The sequence below is a fragment of the Pholis gunnellus genome (assembly GCF_910591455.1).
Source record: "Pholis gunnellus genome assembly, chromosome: 1".
NCBI classification, from domain to species: domain Eukaryota; kingdom Metazoa; phylum Chordata; class Actinopteri; order Perciformes; family Pholidae; genus Pholis; species Pholis gunnellus.
In genome coordinates, this window is record NC_136528.1 from 28,981,551 (window position 1) to 28,994,670 (window position 13,120).

A 13,120-nucleotide genomic window follows, 5' to 3' on the forward strand; every position below is an offset into this window, starting at 1 on the left:
AGAAGAACAATAATAACAACAATTTAATAAGTCGTTAAACTGTCATAAATTAAAAACATTTCAGAACTGATTCCCCCGTCGCTCAGAGGTCCCTGCGGCCGATCGACCCGGTCACGGCTGTTTTCTGTCCTGGCCCCACAGTGGTGGAATGAACTCCCCACTGACGTCAGGACAGCAGAGTCGCTGCCCATCTTTAGTCAGGCTGAAAACTCACCTCTTCAAGAAGTACTACCCTGAGCCTTCCACCTAGCACTTATTTTATTCGTATTAGCTTATTGCACTTATTGTAATCGTATTAGTTCGTTGCACTTATTGTATTGCGTGTTAACTCGTTGCACTTATTGTATGTTGCACTGTACGTTTGCCCTGGTTTATTCTCTTAGATGCTTGTTTAGCAAAGGATATGCACTTATGACTTCTGGTGACTAGTAGTTCTCTTGAATACAGATGTTGAATACACTTATTGTAAGTCGCTTTGGATAAAAGCGTCTGCTAAATGACTGTAATATAATGTAATGTAACTAAAAGAAGTCGCATTGCGTGTAAATAGAAAAAAACAGTCAGAACAAAAACATTTTTTTTTAACTTTATTGCTATAGGAAATACTAACAGACATGATGGTTGGGCATTTCTATCAGCATAGAACTTAGACACGGCATGATCTACTCAACATGTTGGTTCAACACAAAGCAAATGATCCAACTAACTTGTAAAAGTATTCGAGTGCTTGAGTAAATGACTTTATACCACCACTGGTTGTGAAGAGGAGACAAAAACAAAATATATGAACATTTATTAAGAATTCTGAGACTTTTACAATCAGTAACATCGTTTCTGTCAAACCTTATCTTTTCAACAAGTCTAACCTTATTGATGTTTTGTTTTTTATTTTTAATATCACTTTTAGGTATTGTATTTGTACTTGTATTGCTGTTATTGTCTGATTTTATTCCGTGTAAAGCTTTGAGAGGCACTGTGTATGTTAATATTATTTGTTTTTTAGTATCACTATTTATAGTATCAGTATTATGGAGTTTTGACCTCTTCAAGCTTATTTAGAAATATTATAGAATATTCAGTGTTATAGACACATGATGAAGCTGCCATCACTGTTGACTAATTGTTCCACCAGTATGATAGAAAGAAAAATAGATTGTTTTAACAATATTCTTACCCAATGTAAATTATTTTAAATGTGTCATTCAGAGGAGTTAAGAAGATGTAACCCACCATCTTCAAAGTAATTCATATTGACCATATAGACCTAACTAATCTCTCTCTTTGATCCCATTATGCCAAGGGCTTAATGCTGATTGGTTTAGCCAATAAGAGTTGGCTGCAGCATTTAACATATATTTGATTGTACAAGAGTGAACATGTAGGAACATTGCATTTCTACACGTGAAAAATTATTCGCAAGCTACGCACCAATCAACAGATTTTACGTAGAACACTTTACATTTGTGTGTGCGTAAACCAGCTTTTCGCTTTTATTGGGTGTGTGACCAAACGGCTATCCGTAGTGACGTCATCTTATGGAAATTTGTCTAACAGTGGCAAGATGGCTACGGAACCAAATAAGACTGAGATCCTCACCATTTTTAAAAGACTTAGATCCATTGCCACAAACAAGGTAACCGAATAAGACGCCCGCTGCCGTTATGTGTGCATGTTTTTTATATATATATACATATATATACATATGTATCCCATGTAGTTAGCTCCCATGTAGCTGGTCCTAGCATGTAGCTATGTAGCATGTAGCTAGGCCCGGCTACATGGTAGCTAAGGACTGCTAGCCTCAAACATAAAGGCCACGTATACGGGTTGTGTATGCTGAGGAGGGGGAAGCTAACCACTTAAGTAGTTAAGTATTAACAAGACAACTAGATAGTCTAAAACTTTAGATACATACAAAATAAGACACTGTTTTGCAAAGATATTTACGTGAAGGATTGACAGTATTGAACCATATGCTATCCAATGCTAGCAGTGCCCAACGTAATAACTACCTTTAGCTCCAGGACATATTGCAGGCTGGCTTGGGATCAGTTTAATGTTCATTTGAGGTGTATTGTATCTGGTTTGATAGTTTTATTCAACGAGAGTGTAAATCAAATTGTTTTGATATCAAACGAAGGAGATTTAATGAGAACTTTATTGAGTCCAATCAAATCTTGAGGTACTTTACTTGAGTGTTTACATTTTATGTAACTTTATACTTCTACTGTGCTACATCTCAGAGGTAAATATAGTACTTTCTACTGTACTACATGTCAGAGGTACATATTGTACTTTCTACTGTACTACATCTCAGAGGTACATATTGTACTTTCTACTGTACTATATGTCAGAGGTACATATTGTACTTTCTATTGTACTACATCTCAGAGGTACATATTGAAGGATGAAGTGTTCCTTTACGTGTTGAAGTTGAATGAACCGGCTCTCTGCAGTGTAATTATCTTTGAGATGTTGATGCTAACAATAGCTCATTGAATGTGCGTGTTGTTTCTGCACAGGGATGTTTTGACTGCTCAGCCAAAAACCCGAGCTGGGCGAGTATCTCCTACGGCGTGTTCTTGTGCATCGACTGCTCCGGCATCCACCGTTCCCTGGGAGTGCATCTCAGCTTCATCAGGTAAGCCTCGGTGTGCAGCTGTAAACAGTCCGCATCATGGCGCCTACGTCTGAGAGGAGTTGAGCTGTTTGAAGTTAAGACTTTAATTACAGTGTGTTGTGTGTAGAGGATAGTTCTGTGACCACAGATTGTGAAATACTCAGAATTCACAGATGCATTGGCTACGTTCACACCGCAATCTTTAGCGTGAGATCCACGTCACCGTGAAGCCCACACTGTCACTAACTACACTCCCTGAACATGTGTTATCTAACAGAAAAGACAGACGGAAAGGTCTACTTTATGCGTTAGAAGTATATAACCAGGATGAAAGCTGATTTCTTCTCCATGTTCTTCCCGCTTTACTTCAGGTCCACTGAGTTAGACTCCAACTGGAACTGGTTCCAGCTCAGATGCATGCAGGTTGGAGGCAATGCCAATGCGGTGAGTCCAGCTTGAGGTCAGGCGTGAATCAAATTTAAAGAATGAGATACAAGATGTTTAGGTTCATGACCCATGTTCAAGGTAGTGTAATTAGCTCGACATCAATAACTCCTCCTTCTGTTTGAAGACGGCCTATTTCCGTCAGCACGGCTGCTCCACAAACGACACCAACGCCAAGTACAACAGCCGTGCAGCTCAGCTGTACCGGGAGAAGATCCGGCACCAAGCTAACGCCGCGTTGTCCAAATATGGCTCAGACGTGAGTATCACTCAAGTGGAAACCGTTTAAAGGGGGATGAGTCTCGTGTTGTAGGGCTGCACAATTAACTAAAGTGTCTGTATTTGTATTGCACACACACACGCACGCACGCACGCACGCACACACACACACACACACACACACACACACACACACACACACACACACACACACACACACACACACACACACACACACACACACACACACCCCCTCTCATCCTCAGTGTGACTGTCAAACATAATCTTAAAGAAATACAAACACACACACACACACAAGGAGCATTAGAAGTTTACACTATCGCAGCTTTTCTGATCTAGGATGTTTTTTATAATCATGTGAAATATTTCTGTGATACGTTTGTGAACACTGATCTGACCTCTTGTGGTCTGACAGCTGATAGCTGCACACAACAACCCGACGAGGCGGTTTTGTTTCAGTCAGAAATGAACAGAACTGAGCCGGCGTCCTGTCGATCATTGACGTGTTACATCACAGTGATTCTCAGAGTCTGAGCCGTGCTGGCAGGTCTGGTTCAGAGTCCACACGGTGCACTGATCACGCTACCTGATGATAGGAGCATGAGAGACTTGTAGCACTGCTGTGTAAACATAACGGGTCTGTTATTACTCTTCTTGTCTTTGTCGCAGCTCTGGATCGAATCTTCTGCAGGAGGAACTCCTTCAGCTCCTCAGAAGAAAGAGGCCGACTTTTTTGCAGAACTCACACAGGTGTGTGTGTGCGTGCGTGTGCGTGTGCGCGTGTGTGTGCGCGCGCTTTATTTATTTCTAACAAAACCCCGGCAGCCATCTTCAATAAATACGTATTTAGCCACATATCAGGAGAGCTCTGTGTTTTTCATTTGAGACCCTTTTTTTAAAATATAAACACACAAAAGTTCTCTTTAAAATGATAATTAAACAGTTAAGTGAAACACAACAGTACATCTGAAACTAAACGTATTAGTAATATCAGTAAATATAAACAGCATTAATACAACAAAACATAGTCAAGTTGAGACAAATGGGTCTAAAATGTGTAAAAACTTTTGAAAATCAGAACTACAGCAAATGAAAACAGGAGCATAATCACCAGTAAAGGAAGTAGAGTTTGTGTTGTTGGCAAATCTGTATTAATAAGATATTGTTGACATTACTGTGATGCAGTATCAGCTGAAACACGTTGTAATTGATACATCGGTGATAAGCTCAGTGGTTTGCTGCTGGACCTACAATATGAAATGTTTTCTCTTCTTTGAAAGGAAACATAAATACTTTGTGTTTCTTGGTCTCCGTCCTCAGAATGCTGAAGACTGGTGCATGGCGCCGGAGCAGAATGGAGCCGCTGTGACCTCACAGCTGATGGACACGCCAGCCAAAGGCCAGGAGGACACCCGTTAGTAGAACTTTACACATGTTAACGGTTCTTTAAAACAGATGCATCAGCTGGAGGTGACTCTGTATTTGTGGTGCTGTTCACAGAGCTGGAGGAAGGACCCAGCATCGACGGTCTGAGCACGTCACCCAAAGCCTGCTTGGGTGAGTCTGTGAGCTCCACTCGGCTCTTTCATAACCTCAGCGCTGTCGTCTGCAGCTCCCCCCCTCATGGTTGACGTGTGCTTATTCTCAGAGATGCTCTCCCTGTCACTGGGTCACTGGAGCTCCATTCATTATCTGAGTGTGCATGTCGGTACCGACATGAATCCGCAGTGTTTCCCTGATTCATTATACTGATTCATATTCAATTATTTAGCGTATGTCATAGAAACAGATGCAGCAGAATGTGCTTCACTGAACGGTTCAAACCAACAGAGAGGATATAAATCAAAGAGACTGATTCATTGATGATCAGAATAGTTTTTAATATAATTAACAGCACACATTGTGTTCGTCTGTAGGTGACTTTATGCTGACACGTCAGAATAAAAGGCATTTATAACACAAACCATTGAGCTAAAGGAAAGTCTTTAAATAAGTGAACCGCTCAGTTATCTTTACTTTTCTATCGACTGATTCATTGATCGATATTTTGTGTGTAACAGTGTAACTTTGGCTCAAAGCTTGATGTTGATGTTAAATCGGCTCCTTCTGTGTTTTGGATGATGACGCGTAGACGACTCCATGCGTCTGTCCTCGCAGGACGGACGCACGCCTGAAGGTGACTAGCCGCTGTTGGTGCCGGCCGGTTGATGCCGGCGGTTACGCATGGCTGTATGGCTTGATTTGACTCTTCAGCTTTCTGCTGATCTCACCGCAGAAAAGGACTCGCTCAGGAGAAACGCTTTCGGCTATTTCTGCTCGTTGTCGACGCAGAGCCTCCTGTCACGACGAGTTAACCAAGTTCCCACTGCATCGTGTAGACCAGGGGTGTCAAACATACGGCCACGTCATTTTATGTGGCCCGCGAATCCGCCAGCAAAAAAAAAAATTTAAAAGTCGGACAACTTACAAATATCCGTTGTATCGCGCACGGCGGAGCTCCTCCCCGATCCGCGCGCGCACACCTCCACCAGCGTATGTGCAGTGGTGTATAAAGTACTCAAAAGCCATACTTGAGTAAAAGTAAAGATACCTTACTGGAAAACGACTCCAGTGAAAGTCACCTATTAAAATACTACTTGAGTAAAAGTCTTAAAGTATCTGATATTTACTGTACTTAAGTATCAAAAGTAGTTTTCTGATATTAAATGTACTTAAGTATTGAAAGTAAAAGTACAAGTACATGCTGTTAATAAAAAAGCAAAGGGTCAGAATTTTGAGAATTAGGAAGTTCATTCTTTTAAGTGCTGTGGCCACCATGACCAAGGACAAGGAGTTGTGTTGAAAATAATTGGGTTGGCTGTGATCCATCCAGGAGCAACAATGTTCAACATCATATATTGTACATAAGTATACTTTTTCATCTACTATGAACTATGGGCCTGATTTGAACACAACAGGCAAAGGTTTGCTCAAGCTGAATCTGCAATTGGTCGACTGCTACCATCATAACTCCATCTGATCATCCACCAAATGACTCAAATATCAAAACATGATCAATACTAAAGTATTACAAAACGTAATGCGGCGCTCTCGTTAGCTAACTAGTGCTGCAGTGATTATAGCTATGATGACTCAAATCAACAACATCTCACAACTGTCAACACTTCCTCAGCTCACTAACTCGCTAGCGATCTGTCTACTACACTAATTGTCTCATTTGATTTACGATAGCTAGCGAACGTTAGCCTAACATACACCATGTATAGCTACATGAGGAGATCAGATACCTGTCTACCCCCCTCCCCCCAAAGATATACTCCAATCCTGTGGGAAACTAAACATTAACGTTGCGGCTCATGTGATTCATCTTAATTTACCCCAATGTGTTTCCTGTGGTTGGATGGGGAGTTTTTGAATGCCAATATTTCAGTAGCTCCGGGAAAGCATAAGAGGCACTTCATCCGGTACGAAGAATCTTTCACTCCAACATAAGAAAACATTTCTCGCAAATATGGCCACGGTGTTGGTCTTCGTCACCACCGTCGTTTGTTGCGGGAGCAGCAGGTGCTTCCATTTCTGCTTCCATCATGAAATCAGTCATCGTAGAGTGGAATTCTACTCATGTAGTCGCTCGCTAGCGAGCATCCTGGGCATCACTGGGATCAAAAAACGCGGCTTTGAGAGCACTTGTTTGCAGTTGCGCATTAACGTGATTAACCAATGATTTAACTTGCAAGCTAGGTCCACTGATTCACCAAACCTGCTTGTTTGCAGCCTGTGTTCCACCACAGTCCCCGACGTTGGTCTCATGATTAATTTTTTTTCTAAAGATAGATTTTATTTTGTAGCGAGTAACGAAGGTTTCAGGGGAAATGTATCGGAGTCAAAGTATCAGTTTTCTTTGCAAAATGTAGTGAAGTAAAAGTAAAAGTCAACAGAAATATAAATAGTAAAGTAAAGTACAGATATCCAAAAAAACGACTTAAGTACAGTAACGAAGTATTTCTACTTCGTTACTATACACCACTGCGTATGTGGCAGCAGCAGCAGCAGCAGCCCTCCCCGCCGATGACGACGAAGAAGCAGGCCCCCCCCCCGCCGACAACCGGCCCTTTGGGGGCAACCATGATGCTGATGCGGCCCCAGAGCGAAAAATGAGTTTGACACCCCTGGTGTAGACAGAGCTTAAGTAGCTGCAGGTAGTCCGTGTGATGCTGCTAACATTTCAGATGACAAGAGTTGTGTCATAACTCTTCATTGAAAGGTTCAAAGGATTCTAAAAATAGAAGTTGTCACAATAGGCTGCTGTCTCTGAATGCATAGTTTCCTGAAGTGTCTGTAATTTAAGTTCCTTCTCTCAGCGTGCGGGTAACAGACTGACTAACGGCGCTTTTGTGCTGCTGGTTGGTGATAAGCTGGTGTTTGAATGCTGATCTAGAGATGTAGGAGATATAATAATAATAATAATAATAATAACAATACATCATCAACATATATTGATATTGGTTTATACAGCTGCATTAACTCCTAAACAATAGTAAACTATACATATAGTATCAAATATGAAACATGGAATACTATTAATAAATACACAGGGAGCGCAATTACAAAAGAGCAATTCAATCGTCTTAAAGCGTCCTTTTAAACATTGTATAGAGGAAAGAAGCTCCATAATCTGATAGAAAGTTGACGTCTGAGTGATTTCTGAGCATGGCGATGTGAATATTGAGGAGTTGAGTAGTTTGCTCACCTCTGCACTGATCTCCCGACCAAAGATCTCTGGAAAACATGGAGAACAGTTTTAAGTCATTTAAACACGACGAAGACGAGAGAGAAAGTCAAATGTCCTGAAACATTGTAACAACATTCTCAAGCTGAGAACAAACTCTCCGTCTGCCAGAGCGCTGGAAACGGAAACATTTCCGTCTGAAAGTACGACTTTTTCTGGATCATTCTGGATCATAGTAACGTTCAGTTGGTAGTTTAGAGATGAGAGTTTGAATCATGCTGTGAACACACATGCTCACGACTTACCGACACTCCTTCAGATGTGAACGTGGGTCACTGCTGGCTGGTGACTGCTGGGTTTATTATCCTGTCATCCTGTCTAAGTTAGAAACGTATATCAGAGGAACATGATCTCTAGAAACCAACCAGCCTCTCGGTGCTTCATGTTGTGAGCCGTGGTGATCTTTCATGCTTTGATTCCAATCAACCTACTGAATGAACCTCGTCTTTAAACCAATTCAACTCTGTGTTACAGACGTGAAGCCCTCCATCATCGGTAGAAAGAAGCCCATGTCTGCCAAGAAAGGGGTGAGTCACATTTCCACTAAACCACAAGCCTCGTGTTTGAGGATCCGCTTTAACTTTCATAAATACTTATGAATATGCAACGTTGCCTCGGTGCAGCTCGGTGCAAAGAAAGGTCTCGGAGCCCAGAAGGTGAGCAGCAAGAGCTTCTCTGAGGTGGAGAAGCAGGCGCAGGTGGCCGAGAAGATGCGAGAGGAGCATGCCTCTGAGGCCAAGAAGCAAGCCGAGGAGTCCATGTGAGGAGATCACGTTACTCTCTCATTCTCACCTGAGCTCGTCTCACATCATCACAATAATTCCAGTTTCTTTTCTTCGTAATTTTCGTTCTTCCATCCATTTTTTCAAAATAAGAGATAAAACACTTTGTGCTCCGACGTGACTCGTTGTGGCTCTTGCAGCGTGGCCTCCATGCGTTTGGCCTACAAAGAGCTGGAGATCGACCGGAAGATGGAGGAGAAGAAGATCCAGACCCTGGAGGGCAAGAAGAGGGAGCAGGCCGAGAGACTGGGGATGGGCTTCGGCAACAGGAGGTAACGTCTGAGGGTCGGCGAACCGGAAGGTTCCGCTGCACACGATCGGCTCTCGTTCTGCTCTGAATGTGTTGCTGTTCCTGTTTCAGCGCCGTGTCTCACTCGGTGATGTCGGAGATGCAGGTGATTGAGCAGGAGACCCCCGTGGGAGCCAAGTCCTCCTCTCGCTCCAAACTGGACTTGTTCGAAGAGCCGGGTTTCACCTCCGGACCCCCGAAGTACGTAAGACACCTCGAAGGACCTGTGCTTATTTATCTACCACAGTTTGAAGCTGTTGTTGTAGCATTGTATTGATATTAGTCTGAGGGACCACAGACGGTAGTGAGCTCTCTGGAACATTTACATTGAGGTGGAAACTGAAACTGATTCATGTGCACTGTCCCTAGTAAAGATATACATTAAAGTCAAATAATGAATGCATTTCTTTGAGAGAAATGTGATTTCAGTCGATGGCGTGATATCCTCTTTGTGTTGTTATAAACTGACTTTATTCAGTTTTAAGACACTTTTTAAGATACACTTGTCAGATCTTGGAGGTTTTTTAACTGGATGAAGGTTTTAGTCGTGGGACGTCAGGATCTTAAGTCATCAGAGGAACCAGCTGAGCTAACGTTAGCGTCATTAGCTCGTCTCTCAGCGTCGGAGAAACACAGATTTATTTTTTTACGTGAAGCTGCTCCATTCAGCGTTTTATTCAGTTGTTGTTTGAATAGAGAGAACATTATATATTGTGCGTTTGAATCTCTGATTGTGTGCTTTGACCACAGAAAGATGAGAGCACAAAGAGCTGAACAGAACCCCGTTAAAGCTCCGCTGTGTTTGATGTTCCAGGTATAAGGACAACCCGTTCACAGTGGGAGACACTTTTGGGTCCCGGTGGGACACCGAGGGAGGAACCGCCTCCTTCACCACCTCCTGGGCTCTGGAGAAAGACGACCCCAAAGAGGAGGTCACCATCTCTAGCATTCAGCCCATTGGAGAGAGGTATCTGCTGCCCTCTGTGTTGTAATGAGACCAATGAAGCCGCTGTTTCCTCTGGACGGTGTGCAGCTCTGATCTGCTCTCTGTGTTTAATCCAGACTCCCCAGCAGAAGAAAAGAGGTGTCTGCTCCGGTGTCCGAGTCCAGCGAGGCCCGGCAGAAGTTTGCCAACGCAAAGGCCATTTCTTCAGACATGTTCTTTGGTCGGGAGATCACTGCAGAGGTGAGCAAACTACTCAACTCCTCAATATTCACATCGCCATGCTCAGAAATCACTCAGACGTCAACTTTCTATCAGATTTAGGAGCAAATTATGGAGCTTTTTTCCTCTATACAAACATCATGTATTATTGTCCATGTTTCATATTTTATATTATATTTATGGTTGTTTCGTTCAGTAGCATCACTATCTTTTAGGAGTTAATGCGGCTGTATAAACCACTATCCCCGAACACACACACACGTTATTATAGCTCCTATATCTCATTAAAATACCGTGTTAACCATATTACGTAGTCACATCTTATCTTGTAACATTATTTAGGTGGAGGCTTCAGATAAGCCTGGTGTGCTTTCTGCCTCTTCCTGCTCTGTGATATTATTTATCTCTGCATTTCAGTTTAGAATGATAACTGAACTCTAGTGCCACTTAGATTGTACATATATATATATATATATATATATATATATATATATATATATATATATATATATATATATATATATATATATATATATATATATATATATATATATATGAGAATGAAAGCAGTAACTCTGTCATGATGACTTGTCTTTGGTCCTCTCAGTACGATGCAAAGACCCGACTGGAGACCATGTCAGGAAGCACCTCCATCAGCTCAGCTGACCTGTTTGGGGACGGAAGTGACCAAAAGGGTAACTCCTGTTTGTTTGAGTGTTTGTGTAGAAAAGAGCTGCAGATTCATATTTTCAAAAGGGTTCGTAATTCCCTAAAACAGCTGGAAATAGTGCATTTGTTGGGGACTATTTTCAGCGGCGGATTAATCCACATTTGGTGCTCTAGTGAGTCAAAATAAACTAGTGCGTGAAGGAAAATATATCTGCACCCTTATCATCCAACTTACTCCCCAAATGAATGATTGAATGTCCCCTCCTCTCAGGCAGGGGCCCGGGCTTCGATGGCGTGCTCCCCTCCGGCCCCGACATCGCACAGTTCAAACAGGGAGTGAAGACTGTAGCGGGAAAGATGGCCGTCCTGGCCAACGGGGTCATGAATACAATCCAGGTGAGACGTCAGCCGGGTCAACGTCACCTCAAAGAGACAGTAGTGATGTTCAGAAGTGCGTGTGTGAGGTTCTTCTCATCAGTCAGAGTTCTACTACTGTAGAGTTCATAGAAAGACACAAATCAATGTTCTGCTGAGGACGTATTCTAGACTCCTAACAGAATCTAGAGCAGTTTAAGTTTGAAGCTTTATTTAGGATGTTTTCACCTCAGTACCTTTCTGAAGCTGTTATCTTTGATCTCCTCAAACACACCAGACTACATTCATGAAACACTGATTCCACCTCACACCACAGGAGCTGTTGGTCTACTGCTGCCTGAATGTAGTCTGGTGTGTTTGTCGAGATCCTAGATAACAGCCTCAGAAAGGTAAAGAGGTGAAAACATTCTAAATAAAGCTTCAAACTTACTGATATAGATTCTAGAGTCTAGAATACGTCCACAGCAGAACATGGTTCTCCTGTGTTTCAATGAACTCTACTGTAGTAGAACTCTGACTGATGAGAAGAACCTCTCACAAACATCTCTACCGTCTCTTTAAACTGAGTTGTTGTTGAGTTGTCACCGGGGAAGTGATTCAACAATGTTTGCTGATTTCTCTGGATTTCTTTAATGTGTTCTCAGGATCGTTACGGCTCGTACTGATCACCTCTGGGAGGAAACGCTGACTGACGCCTGTGAAGAGCCGCCCGGCCTCCTGACGGACTGCGTTTGGACGAGAGAGAGAGACGGGCAGCAGGAAGGGTTGCATGGGGAAAATAAAACCGTCCTCCTCCAGAGACAATGCTACAGGAGTGAGAGCGAGTTTTATTTTCACAAAGGAAACGTTGCCTCACAGGGTGTAGTTGTTGTTTTTCTCCTAAAACCCAGTTATGTTGGTCTTAGTTTTCAAAAAGGACGCCAGAGTTAATTCTACATTTTATTCCTTATACATAAATCAAAGTGTTGTTTTTGATTCATATTATCAAATGTCTTATGTTTCATTGTGATATTGAAAGAAAAGTGCAGTATATATTTTCAATGTTAATTTGAACAAGAATACAGAATTTTTGCATTTGGTGTTTGATTCACTGACATTCAGATTCACTTTTATTTCCATTGACACAAAACACAGACGGCTAACGTTTGTGTTTGGAAATATGCATTTCTGTCTGAGTGAGAGTATATATTGTAAAAACATCGGAGCATCGCGAGCTGCTCTGGTTATTTATTTATGTTTTTAAAAAACTAGTTAAACCCAGCAGAGACCAGAACCTCCTGTGACCCGACACCCAAGACACACAGGAGCTGTTAAAGGACACGTCGTTCAGACTCAAACTAAACCTGCACTTCTCACTGGTTGAATCTGAAGTCTCCACTCTGCCTTCTCTCAGCAGTTTAACCTTTTATTTTGAAAGGTTGGAAGTCTTCAGTTTACATTTCTAAAGATAGTTTAAGATAAAAAAAGTCATTTCAGAGCCGGGCAGCATGTAAGTTAGGTTAGAAGTTATTCTCTCTGGTCGATGCTGCAGCATCCTCACCTCCACCTTCACAGAGTTACCGACCGGACCGACCGGTTTATGTTCTTTCATAGATCTGTTGTTCCTGGCGTGGCCATGTGTGTTCCACCCTGTGATTAAAAACAAAAGTAACACCCACAAACTGAAAACATTCAACTATTTATTTGTAGGCTACAAACAGGATGTTCAGTATGATAATAAAGATTTAAGAAAAGCTGTGGCTTGTTC

At 42.1% G+C, this 13,120-nt stretch overlaps 1 protein-coding gene across 2 annotated transcripts; it reads left to right on the forward strand.

Moving 5' to 3' along the window:
• Positions 1-1,542: 1,542 nt before the first annotated feature.
• arfgap2 (ADP-ribosylation factor GTPase activating protein 2) lies at positions 1,543-13,112 on the forward strand. Of its 2 annotated transcripts, XM_079158132.1 has the most exons (17): positions 1,543-1,633; positions 2,523-2,641; positions 2,992-3,064; positions 3,192-3,323; positions 3,974-4,054; positions 4,625-4,718; positions 4,805-4,861; positions 5,436-5,480; positions 8,568-8,620; positions 8,717-8,853; positions 9,016-9,147; positions 9,237-9,365; positions 9,979-10,131; positions 10,227-10,350; positions 10,937-11,024; positions 11,270-11,394; positions 12,018-13,112. In XM_079158132.1, exons 1-17 carry the CDS (start codon positions 1,562-1,564, stop codon positions 12,036-12,038), a joined length of 1,635 nt encoding a protein of 544 aa, XP_079014258.1. In that variant the 5' UTR covers positions 1,543-1,561; the 3' UTR covers positions 12,039-13,112. The 2 variants fall into 2 exon arrangements, with proteins under 2 accessions (XP_079014258.1, XP_079014259.1); XM_079158133.1 differs by lacking the exon at positions 5,436-5,480.
• The last annotated feature ends 8 nt before the right edge of the window (positions 13,113-13,120 follow it).

Excerpts from the sequence above, each read along its gene's own strand:
- arfgap2 (XM_079158132.1), top strand. The coding sequence starts at position 1,562 with ATGGCTACGGAACCAAATAAGACTGAGATCCTCACCATTTTTAAAAGA. Across the intron at positions 2,642-2,991 it reads GTGCATCTCAGCTTCATCAG|GTCCACTGAGTTAGACTCCA; the intron begins GTAAGCCTCGGT and ends GCTTTACTTCAG. Across the intron at positions 10,132-10,226 it reads ATTCAGCCCATTGGAGAGAG|ACTCCCCAGCAGAAGAAAAG; the intron begins GTATCTGCTGCC and ends TGTTTAATCCAG.